General features: G+C 43.9%; 1 protein-coding gene across 3 annotated transcripts; it reads left to right on the top strand.

Annotated features, from left to right (window-relative positions):
• The first annotated feature begins 2,808 nt into the window (after positions 1-2,808).
• Positions 2,809-12,601, top strand: LOC115466082 (claudin-12-like). Of its 3 annotated transcripts, none has more exons than XM_030197110.1 (3): positions 2,809-2,865; positions 7,347-7,471; positions 11,553-12,601. In XM_030197110.1, exon 3 carries the CDS (start codon positions 11,587-11,589, stop codon positions 12,322-12,324), a length of 738 nt encoding a protein of 245 aa, XP_030052970.1. In that variant the 5' UTR covers positions 2,809-2,865; positions 7,347-7,471; positions 11,553-11,586; the 3' UTR covers positions 12,325-12,601. The 3 variants fall into 3 exon arrangements, with proteins under 3 accessions (XP_030052970.1, XP_030052979.1, XP_030052961.1); XM_030197101.1 differs by lacking the exon at positions 2,809-2,865 and adding an exon at positions 2,960-3,072; XM_030197119.1 differs by lacking the exon at positions 7,347-7,471 and having other exon boundaries at positions 2,825-2,865.

Raw genomic sequence — 12,601 nt, 5'->3', positions numbered from 1 at the left:
TCAAGCATGGAGGTGGAAATGTTATGTTTTGGGGGTGTTTCTCTGCTAAGGGCACAGGACTACTTCACCGCATCAATGGGAGAATGGATGGGGCCATGTACCGTACAATTCTGAGTGACAACCTCCTTCCCTCCGCCAGGGCCTTAAAAATGGGTCGTGGCTGGGTCTTCCAGCACGACAATGACCCAAAACATACAGCCAAGGCAACAAAGGAGTGGCTCAGGAAGAAGCACATTAGGGTCATGGAGTGGCCTAGCCAGTCACCAGACCTTAATCCCATTGAAAACTTATGGAGGGAGCTGAAGCTGCGAGTTGCCAAGCGACAGCCCAGAACTCTTAATGATTTAGAGATGATCTGCAAAGAGGAGTGGACCAAAATTCCTCCTGACATGTGTGCAAACCTCATCATCAACTACAGAAGACGTCTGACCGCTGTGCTTGCCAACAAGGGTTTTGCCACCAAGTATTAGGTCTTGTTTGCCAGAGGGATTAAATACTTATTTCCCTCTGCAGAATGCAAATAAATTCATATACTTTCCACAATGTGATTTTCCGGATTTAATTTGTGATGTGCTATCTCTCACTGTTACCAATAACCTACCCTTCAATTATGGGCTGCTCATGTCTTTGTCAGTGGGCAAACTTACAAAATCAGCAAGGGATCAAATACTTATTTCCCCCACTGTATGTGGAGGGTCGGAAGGGATGAAAGTTGTGTGTTGTCCAGTGCGATCATTAGGCATGCTGTGCTTTGGGTGAAGAAGTTTACGTAGGGTCGTTGGGGTAGGCCTTTTTGAAGAGAGGTTGGTTTTTAGTGATTTCCTGAAGTTCAGGTGGTCATGGATTGTTTTCACAGCTTTTGGGAGGCCATTCCATAGTTGTGTGCTTATGTAGGAGAAGCCGGATGCGTAGGCTGTTTTGTATTTCAGTCCTTTGCAATTTGGGTAGTGTAGGTTTAGGTATGATCTTGCAGACCCAACTCTGTTTCTTGTTGGTAGATCTATGAGGTCTGTCATGTATCCTGGGACTATGCCATATATGATTTTCTGGACTAGAGTGCAAACCTTGAAGATGATCTGTTATTTGATTGGGAGCCAGTGCAATTCCTCTCGAAGGGGTCTGGTGCTTTTGAAGCATGTTTTGCTGAATATCAACCTGGCTGCTGTATTTTGGGCGGTCTGGAGTTTTTTTGTTAGTTGTTCTTTGCATCCCGCGTAGATTCCGTTACAGTAATCTACATGACTTAGGACCAGTGGCGTAGCTACGTGGGGCCATGGGGGCCTGGGCCCCCATAGATTTAGCCCTGAACCACCCCTGTCGACAATCCTCTCGACCCCCTCTCCCGCTGCTGACCCTCCTCCGCCGCCACCGCTGTGGGCTACTTTTGCTGGCGTACAACGTGCAGGATGTCAGAAACACCTAACTCCAGGCTTCGTCCCTTTTCCCTCGCGGCACCCTATGCCTGGAATAAAATTTCTGAGCCTGTACGTCTAGCTCCATCTCTTCCTGTTTTCAAATCTATGCTGAAAACCCACCTTTTCAGCACTGTTTTTGGCTCCTAGCTACTACTCAATTGCCTCCCCCCTTGTTCCTTCTCACCCAGTACTTCCCTCGCCCTTAATTGTCTTGTCTGTCTGTATTTTTAGACTGCTCCCCAGTATCTCTCCACACTCGTCCTTCCCTACACCCCTTCCCGTGCACTCCGCTCCATGGATAAATCCTTCTTATCTGTTCCCTTCTCCACTACTGCCAACTCCAGACTTCGCGCCTTCTGTCTCGCTGCACCCTACGCCTGGAATAAACTTCCTGAGCCCCTACGCCTTGCCCCATCCTTGGCCACCTTTAAATCTAGACTGAAAGCCCACCTCTTTAACATTACTTTTGACTCGTAACCACTTGTAACCACTCGCCTCCACCTACCCTCCTCTCTTCCTTCCCATTCACATTGATTTGATTTGCTTACTTTATTTATTTTTTGTCTATTAGATTGTAAGCTCTTTGAGCAGGGACTGTCTTTCTTCTATGTTTGTGCAGCGCTGCGTATGCCTTGTAGCGCTATAGAAATGCTAAATAGTAGTAGTAGTAGACTGTCTCTCTATGTCGGGTGTTCAGCGCTGCGTGCGTCTGGTAGCGCTATACAAATGTTAATAATAATAATAAACAGAACGAAGCCTTCGAGGGAAGAAGAGGACCTCGGCTGGCAGGGATTGGGGTCCCCCGCCAGCAAAGGTAGCCATGGTGATGGCGGAGGGTCGTGGTCGTCGGCAGGAGGGGGGTCGAGAGGGCCGTCAAAGTTGTTGGTGGGGGGCGGGGTTGGCAATGGCGGGGGGGGGGGGGTCAGCGGCACCGGGGGGGGCTCTGGACGCCTGGCTACGCCCCTGCATTGATTGTATTAGGTTTCGAAAGGTTTCCCTTGGGAAGAAAGGCTGTAGCCGTTTGAGCTTCCACATAACAAACTACTACTCTACCTATGAAAAGTTCTTCCGTTATTATACTTCCTCTGTGTAGATCTGTATGTTGCACAAGCTGGGATGTTTGAAAATATAAGTGAAATTAAATAAAAATGCTACCAACTATAAAAACGACAACGTGGATGCAGTAGCTCATAGGTAGGATTGCTTTGTTTTGAGTGTAGCAGAACGACGGCTGCGCGGGAAAGGGGAACCAAGGAACGAACCTAAGTGGCTTCAACGTTCTGACGTTATGCTGTCTCCAGTTCTCGATCAAAGTTCCTTGGTTGCCCTGGTAACAGGTGTCGGCGCAGGAATGACGAGCCAATGTGGTGGTGTCGCACACGCTAGTGACGCAAGGGTCCCTCCGTGGCGTAGGCGTGGGAACTGTTCAGATTCCGGATTGCAGCTGCAGGTAAGAGAGAAGTGATGTTATTGATGCTTCCACTCAAGGGAGAAGAGAAGGAAGGGGGCTGTGGTTTTTGTGCTTATTAGGATCTTTAATCAGGTTGTAGAATGCGCTTGTCTCCTTAGGGAGGAGGGGCTTATAAACACCCTGGCTCTGGGTGGCATGCTGCAGTCATATCCATTTCTGCTACATCCATCAGCAGCTTTTGCAGAGGTAAGCTATGAAGAAGGAAGAATAGGGCAGACTTAACTTGTTCCTCCTCCCAAAGACAGAAAAAATGCATGCGCATACATTAGATTCATAACAGATATATTATGGAAAGACAGCATAATGAATAGCAAGTTTAAAATAAGTGCTAGTTTGACCCATTGTGTGTCTAGATTCTAGAAACGTACTAAAAATAAGCTGTATGTGTTACTAAAATATTGCATAGAAAGATGTGTATACAGTGCAGAGATAATACGAAGACAATTCTTTGGTTCTGATAGATTTGAAAAAGGAACTGGCGGAACTATTGTTAGTAATATGTAATTTATCTTTGAAATCCAGTGTGGTACTGGAAGATCGGAGGGTAGCCCATGTAACGCCGATATTTAAAAAAGGTTCCAGAGGAGATCTGGGAAATTATAGACCGGTGAGCTTGATGTCGGTGCCGGGCAAAATGATAGAGACAGTTATAAAGAACAAAATTACAGAGCATATTCAGAAGCATGGATTAATGCGACAACGCCAAGATGGATTTAGTGAAGGGAAATCTTGATTCACCAAGCTATTACATTTCTTTGAAGGGGTGAACAAACATGTGGATAAATGTGAGCCGGTTGATATTGTGTATCTGGATTTTCAAAAGGCATTTGACAAAGTACCACATGAAAGACTCCAGAAGAAATTGGAGAGTCATGGGATAGGAGGTACTGTCTTATTGTGGATTAAAAACTGGTTAAAGGATAGAAAACAGAGAGTAGGGTTAAATGGTCAGTATTCTCAATGGAGAAGGGTAGATAGTGGGGTTCCCTAGGGGTCTGTGCTGGGACTACTACCACTTCTACTACTACTATTTAACATTTCTAAAGCGCTACTAGGGTTACGCAGCGCTGTACAATTTAACACAGAAGGACAGTCCCTGCTCAAAGAGCTTACAATCTAATGGACAAATGTACAGTCAGTCAAATTGGGGCAGTCTAGATTTCTTGAAAGGTATAAAGGTTAGGTGCCGAAAGCAACATTGAAGAGGTGGGCTTTGAGCAATGATTTGAAGATGGGTAGGGAGGGGGCTTGGCGTAGGGGCTCAGGAAGTTTGTTCCAGGCATAGGGTGAGGCGAGGCAGAATGGGTGGCTGCTTTTTAACATATTTATAAATGATCTAGAGATGGGAGTAACAAGTGAGGTAATTAAATTTGCTGGTGACACAAAGTTATTCAAAGTTGTTAAATTGCAAGAGGATTGTGAAAAATTACAAGAGGACCTTACGAGGCTGGGTGTCAAAATGGCAGATGACGTCTAATGTGAGCAAGTGCAAAGTGATGCATGTGGGAAAGAGGAACCCGAACTATAGCTATGTAATCAAGGTTCCACGTTAGGAGTCACCAACCAAGAAAGGGACCTCGTTGTTGTCGTTGTTGATACGTTGAAATGCTCTGCTCAGTGTGCTGTGGCGGCTAAGAAAGCAAATGGTACAAAATAAGTACCTGAATATATGTAAACCGCTTTGAGTGTAGTTGCAAAAACTTCAGAAAGGCGGTATATTTATCGCATTTTTACCCCACTTTTTCCCACAGAATGCAGGCTCAAAGTGGCTTACAGTAGACTGAAAAGGCTAGCGCCCATCCAGTGGTTATACAAATACAATATTTAAATAGACAAATAACTAAAATAGAGAAAGAAAGAGTAGAAACGATGGAGACTAAAATGGTCAATGTAAAGCTGCTAAAGAGCAATGGATTTCATGTGAGAGCCAAGACTGAGCTCCAAAGGATGAGACGGTGTTGACTCGTTGCGACAAAACACTGTAGATAATCTGTACTCTACATCCATCCACTCCGCCCTCCAAGACAGGTTGCGATCGACTCCTCTCTCCAAATCTCCAACAGGAACAGCTGACTGGAAACGGATCCCATCGAACCGGACAGTGAATGCAGACAACAGCCCACTGCGGGGACCGGCGGACCAGAAGAAAGTGGGACCAGCACAATGTGCAGCATTCTTCAAGAAGGCTCCCCAACGCAAAGCGGCTGTCAATGCTCAGCAGCTGGGACGGCAATGTAGGAGATGACCCCGGTCCGGAGACAAAGCCGAGCGGCGAGTGGCTCGGGCGGAGCTTGCAGGAAGAAGGCCCACAGTGCAGAGACGCCATCAGCCTGGAGAAAGGCTGGAGGGAAAAACTGGACCAGGACGAGCCGACCACCAGCCCAACCAGCTCCCAGCACTGCACCGCTCCCGCTCAAGAGCTGGTCTTCACACTCTGGCACCCACCACCGTACCGCCGTTGCAAATGGGCTCTCCGTCGGCCAACCGACCAGCTGACGATCAGGAGCAACGGACAGCCGCTCCCTATGGTGAATATATATATTTCTTACTGTGTTTCGTGCCGAGGCCAGTTGAAAAGAGATAAGCAAAACTCCGAGGCACCGAATGAAGCTGTTACAAACAAAATAGGGCCAATCTGCAGTCAAACAACGGCTTTCCTTAGGGTTGATTCAGGGAGCTAACGGTACTTTAGACCGTTAAGCAGCAGCCATTTTAGAAAGGACAAGTCCTTTTTCCCTTTCCCAAATAGAATGTTAGATAAGGAAAGGAAGGGAAAACAAAAGTGAGGACGTTATAATGCCTTTGCTCAAAGCCCACCTCTTCAATGTCGCTTTTGGCACCTAATCACAACACCTCTACTCAGGAAATCTAGACTACCCCAACTTGACATTTCGTCCTTTAGATTGTAAGCTCTTCTGAGCAGGGACCGTCCTTAGTTGTTAATTTGTACAGCGCTGCGTAACCCTAGTAGCGCTCTAGAAATGTTAAGTAGTAGTAGTATCGGTCCATGGTGCGACCGCACTTCGAATATTGTGTTCAATTCTGGTCGCCGCGTCTCAAGAAAGATATAGTGGAATTAGAAAAGGTGCAGAGAAGGGTGACGAAAATGATAAAGGGGATGAGACAACTTCCCTATGAGGAAAGGCTGAAGCGGCTAGGGCTCTTCAGGTTGGAGAAAAGGTGGCTGAGGAGGTATGATAGAGGTCTATAAAATAATGAGTGGAGTGGAATGGGTAGATGTGAAGCGTCTGTTTACGCTTTCCAAAAATACTAGGACTAGGGGGCATGCGATGAAGCTACAAAGTAGTAAATTTAATACGAATCTGAGAAAACATTTCTTCCCTCATCATGTAATTAAACTCTGAAATTTGTTGCCAGAGAATGTGGTAAAAGTGGTTAGCTTAGCGGGGTTTTAAAAAGGTCTGGATGGCTTCCTAAGGGAAAAGTCCATAGACCTTTATTAAATTGACGGGGGAAAAATCCACAGCTATTTCTGGGATAAGCAGCATAAAATGTATTGAACTTTTTTGGGATCTTGCCAGGTATTTGTGACCTGGATTGGCCACTGTTGGAAACAGGATGCTGGACTTTTGGTCTGTCCTAGTGTGGCAATACTTATGTACTTATAGTCCGTGATCATGGTGGCATGATACCTGTGTTTCCCTTCTTTCTTCCACGGTTATGCAGAATTTTTCTTGTTTTGTGTTCATGTATCTTTACTGATTTTAAAAAGTAGATATAAAAAGAACAACAGAAAAGAGCAACAAATGGTTTTGACAAGTAGTTAGTACATTGATTATTAATTGTTGACAAAAGAATCTAATAGAAACCATTGACATTTGCAGTTAAGTAACAACCATTTCTTATAGCTATGATTAATTCATATATCTACATTTTGCAGAATAAGGGCTCCTTTTTGCAAAGCCACGGTACTGATTCCCATGTGGCAAATGCCCATAGGAATTGAATGGGCTTTGTCGCATTTGCTTCGCTGGGAATCACTACTGCAACTTTGTAAAAGGGACCCTAAATTCTACTCTATAATTAGGTGAGTTTTCTGAATTATTCTTCATGGGTAACAACGAAATACGAATATCGGATATCTCTGTTTTGCAGAATACGGGAAAAATGCATTCTGTTTTTTATTTCTCCAGTGTTTATTGCATACAAAGTGAAGATTCTTGGGGATTCCAGTTCAGTTTTTGCTATTTCTGATTTGTGATTTACTAATTTTTTGTTTTATTTTGTGATGTTAGTCTCTAGTTGTACAAGAGATGTTACCCATTTGGCACTGCCTTCTCTGTTGTGTTCCCTTGTTTTACCAAACTTCCTTTGCTCCGCACCCTTGCTTTATTCTGTCTCCCCTTCTGCCCCCGTCCTCTCCTTTCCTTTTACAGTATTTGTCTACTGCCACTGAGCCAGCCAGGTAGGATTAACGGTAAGCTACCTTTTACATGCAGTAAATGACCAGAGAAATCGGGACAAGAGAAGACCCCGCACTGCCCCCATTATTTAAGTGGCCCAGCAACCGTGATTAGGAGGAAGGGGTGTGACAGTGCATCATATATCTGCTCTCAGCTATATGGTAAATCGTATTTTAGAAAATCTTTAGCATCATATCTATGTTAGTTGAATGTTCTAATGCATGCTTATTAGGTGTATCAGTATAAAAAATATACACATTTAACAGCATTGGAATTCAAATACCAGAGATGTAATACAATGTTAGCATAATACTAATGTTTCACAGTAGTTCTATTATTAGGTTTCAATTTACTGTTTTCAAGTTACCTCAATTATTGTATTTATGTTTATTCTTGGTTATTTTACTTTTATGCTGTTAACAAAATTGTATGTTTTATGTTAAACTGTACCTGCTATACACCTCCTTGGGTGAATCTCCATAAAGGTGGTTAATAAATCCCAATAAATAAATAAATGGGAGCAAGAGGATAGTTTTAGGGGGGGGGGGTTGCTGGAAGTGCCTCACCCACTGGCGTAGCCACGCAGCCAATTTTGGGTGGACCTGAGCCAAAGTGGGTAGGCACACTCTCTTCCTACCCTCTCCCCCTCTCTTAGTACTTCCCAACTCAGAATATAAGTACTTTAGCTGATGAGGATCCCCAAGCACTGTCAGCTGAAGACTTCCTCCAAAGATGGCCAGAACTCCCTTTTACAAAGCTTGGCAGGCACCGCAACGCCTTGAGCCACTGATGCTGGCACCCCACGCATGCTTACTTGTTGGTGGCTGAAGGATGCTGCCCGCATCTGCTGAACTCAGTAGAAGGGAGTTCTGATTACCTTCAAAGGAGGTCTTCAGCTTGCAGGGCTTAGGGATGCCCACCACGTATAGCAAGGGTCAGGGTTGGTGTTAGCCATGCTGTGGCCCAGGGCAGAAAATAGAGCCCCCTGCCCCCCCCCCCCCATTTCCTCTCCTCCCTGCCTCCCCTCCAATCTCCCCATCTGCCATTACAGTCACACTAACAGACCCTCACCAAATACAGAACAAGGAAATCACAAATTAGAAATAAAAATATTTAGACAAAAATTAAACTGGGAACCTCGGCATGTACTGCAGCACTGGAAAAATAGAAATGCATTTCCTTTTCTACTGAACACAATAAAAAAGACATCCGCTATGCACATTTCCCAAAGCTAACATATTCCATTTTTTAAAAATCAAAATGCTTTTTCTACCTTTGTTGTCTGGATATTTTATTTTCTGTCGTGTTGGTTTCAGTTTCTCTTTCCAGCTTTCATGTCTGTCTTCTACTAATTCTCCTTGAAGTGGCTTCTGTTCATTTGTCTGTTCTCTCCTCTTGTTCCATTTCTTCACTACACTTGCCTCTGACATATTGATCTTTCCATTTTAGCTCTTTCCTTTCCTTTCTTTTTTTTCTTTTCTGCCTCTCTGGCCACTCAAATTTCGCACTCCTAACCCTTTTCCTTCTTTTTTACTTTTCAGATAGCTATCAGATTTCCATCTCATTCTTTCACCCACTAGCTCTCCCATTCCCCATCTCTCCTTACCAGCCTTCCATTCCCTTCCATCTTCAGTCTGCATGCCATTACCATATTTCTACCCCCTGAAGTCCCCATTCTCTCATTAATTTTCTTGCCAGCCCCCCTTCCCAGCTTCTCTCCCATGGTTTCTGTCATTCCCAGTGTCTCCCTCTCTCCACCTTTCTAGCCCAGCATCTGCTCCTCCTTTTTTCCCTCCCCACCCTCGTAGCCTGATATCTCCCTGTCTTTTCTACGCCACCGTCCCCTGCATCTTCCTGTTCTCTCTCCCTTCCCCTGTGGTCCAGCATTTTTCCCTCTCTCGTCCCTCCCACCTATTATCTAGCATGTCTCCCTCAATCCATTCTGCTCCAGATCCAACATCTCCCGCTTCTCTTGTGCAGCATCTGTCCTTCCCTCTCCTCCACCAGCACTATCTCTCTCTGTCTGTCTGTCTCGCTCTCTCTCGCTCTCATGATGTTACACCTCTCTCCCCACCCTGTGCAGCATCATCCCTCCTTCCCTTCCTCTCCACCACCACCACCATGTTCAACATTTCCCCCTCTCATCTCTCCCGTCGCTCTACTGCCATGTCCAAATTTTTTCCCTCTCCCACCCTTCACCACTCCTGTGGAGCCTCTCCCTCCCTCTCTCAACCCCACCCATATTCAGCAATTTTCCCTCTCACTTCTCCCCCTGCAGCAACTCTTCTTCCCCCTCATATTCAACATATTCCTCCATGCCACCTAGCATTACCCTGTCTTACTCTTCTACCAACAGTGCTCCTGTATCTTCCCCCCCCCCACCACCACCACCACCAAGCCACCCACCAGGATGCTGAAGGTTTTGTTCCTCCAGTACTGTCTCTTGCCAGGCCACAGTTTTAATTCTGCAGCAAAGTCGTGCAGCTTCGGTTTTAATTCTATAGCAAAGCCGGATGGGACCTGGGCTCTCTGCACGCTGCAACAGCTTCCTTCAGGCCAGCCCCACCTTCTCAGATATAACCTCCTCCAAGGAGATTTCAGAGGAGGTGGGGTTGGCACGGAGGAAGCAGTTGCAGCATGCAGAGAGCCCCAGTTCCACACGGGTTTTCTATAGAATTAAAACACTTCCCGGCAGAGATGGTAAGGGAGGGAGGAAACAAAATAAAAACCAGCATGCCGGCGGGTGGCTTGGGGAGCGATTTGTTGCTGGCATGATGATAGCAACCAATCACTGACCTGCAAACGATAAACCAAAAAAAAAAAAAACAGGGATTCAATAATTCTACATATTATTAAAACATATTATGCATCCAATTTCTCCGTTATAGGCAGCAAGCTCTGGAACGCCTTACCAAGATTAATTTGAACAGTCAATAACCATTTACCCTTCCGGAAGCTGCTGAAAACTTACCTCTTTAAGCAAGCCTACACAAAGGACTTGACTTAAATTAGATCCTTCTGCACTTCCCGGATCTGACTTTATGACAGAACCTGAAATATGCTTCCACATTTATCCTTTTTGACTTCATCCCTCTTCCAACCATCATTATACATTCTTCCTTAATTAACAACACACTATCCCAATTTACACCCTCTTCCCACTCCCTACCTCTACCACCTTCCTCCCTTACCCATCTTACTTACCCACTTTCTATTGTCCACCTCTTTATATAATATATTCAGCTGATTTATTCATTTTGTGTTATCTTGTAAACCTGTTATATTTGTAAGCCGCATTGAACCTGCTAATAAGTGAGAAAGCGCGGGGTATAAATGTTACGATACAATACTGAAGTTTTTTTATTTATTTTGTATGTGATTTGTTCCCCTCTTTTTTTTTTAATTATCTTTTATTAATTTATATATTATTCCATACAGAATTAATATGGTAATTGTAATACAAATACTTAAAGAAGAAAAAAAAAACATATAAACCTAGTTACATAGGTGGAAATCACAAATCAATCTATCGACCTTAAAATAAATTAGTAATTATGAATCCAAAAAGGAAAAAAGAGAAAAAATAATTAAGAAAAGCTTAATTATTCAAATAAGTATTCTACACGGGATTCACTTTGACCTACTCGCTTTCTCACAATTATCTCTAACAGTGTGCTTTTTGTTACTTAAACCACCACATTTGTAATCACTCCTTTTGAAATCAAAAACTCTTCTAGTTGCTTAGGATAAAAAACTGAAAATTCTTAGACTGAAATACTATACGGCAAACACAAGGAAATTTAAGTATTTGTTCCCCTCTTAGGCTTTTAAAGTTATAGCGGGCTATAAATAAAGTTTTATTATTATTATTAGGGGAGCTCAGGAGGCGGAGTCCCATCCCTGTTGCCAGCAACCAATCCGCTGACCCGGTAAACCAAAAAAAAAAAAAAAAGCATGAGGGGAGAGACTCCACTGAATACTCTGAGCATAAGCCACTGCTGGAGAGACGTTAGTAATTCTAAAAGCTTGCATCTTAAAACATATGTTAGCCTAATAAACATGTTTTAGTCAAGGTACATGATTCAGTTTTGTTTTTGATTAACTTTAATATCTTTTTGCTTTATGGGATAGGCTCATTTCTGAATAAAGCCCTCGGCAGCAAATCAGCCTTCAGTCTTTTTTTTTTTCTAGAAAGTCATAAATCTTCTACAAGCCCTTAACCTGTGTGTATTGTTTTTCCAGTTCTCGGCAGGTTGGTGCTTTCATCAAGATCGCCATGGGGTGCCAAGAAGTTCATGCTGCCACCCTGTTGGCTTTCGTCTGTGGCACCGCTTCAATTTCAGGACTCTTTGCTGCTACCCTTCTGCCCCAGTGGAGGCAAATGAAGCTCTACACATTCAACCGGAGTGAGAAGAACGTGACTGTGTACACTGGCCTGTGGGTGAAATGTGCCCGCTATCACAGCAGTAGCGAGTGTGTGCTATATGATAGAGACTGGTATGCCACAGTTGACCAGCTGGACCTACGAGTCCTCCAGTTTGCACTTCCAATTAGTATGCTGACTGCTTCCTCAGCACTAATACTTTGCTTGATCGGAATATGTAACACAACCTTTGGGTCTAACGTGCCCAACCTGAAACTCGTGAAGTGTCTCATAAACAGTGCTGGGTGTCATCTTGTGGCTGGTTTGTTGTTTGTACTGGCTGGTACCATCAGTTTAATTCCATCCATCTGGGTTATATTTTATAATGAATTCTTGAACCGGAAATATGGACCCGTTTTTGCCTACGACTCGGCTGTGTTTGTTGCTATTGGCAGTTCAGGGGGCATGTACTTCACTTCCTTTCTGTTGTTCCTCTGGTATTGTGCATGCAAGTCATTGCCTTCCCCCTTCTGGCAGCCTCTGTATTCCCAGGCTCCCGGTATGCACAGTTATATCACACCATCCTATTCAGCACGATCCCGCATGTCCGGCATTGAAATTGATATTCCCGTCGTTACTCACACTGCTTAAAGTAAAAAAAAAAAAAAAAAAAAGGAATTTATGTAAAGATAAACTTTTCAATCTCAGTTCAAACTTGGAAGCACTATTTAAACACTAATCCAACTCAGTTTTGTTTAGAATTCCTCATTTTTGCTTATAGAAATAGAAACATAAGTAAGATAGACATATATGTATTTGCCAAAATGTCCTTTATGATTCTTTGGGATGCTAGAGATGCTGACATTAGGAAGAAGAATTAGTAACCAGAGTATACAGTGGTGGAAATAAGTATTTGATCCCTTGCTGA

Source organism: Microcaecilia unicolor, chromosome 1 (assembly GCF_901765095.1).
Source record: "Microcaecilia unicolor chromosome 1, aMicUni1.1, whole genome shotgun sequence".
NCBI classification, from domain to species: domain Eukaryota; kingdom Metazoa; phylum Chordata; class Amphibia; order Gymnophiona; family Siphonopidae; genus Microcaecilia; species Microcaecilia unicolor.
Note: the sequence above shows the minus strand (reverse complement) of the source record. Positions and strands in the feature narration are given on the sequence as shown.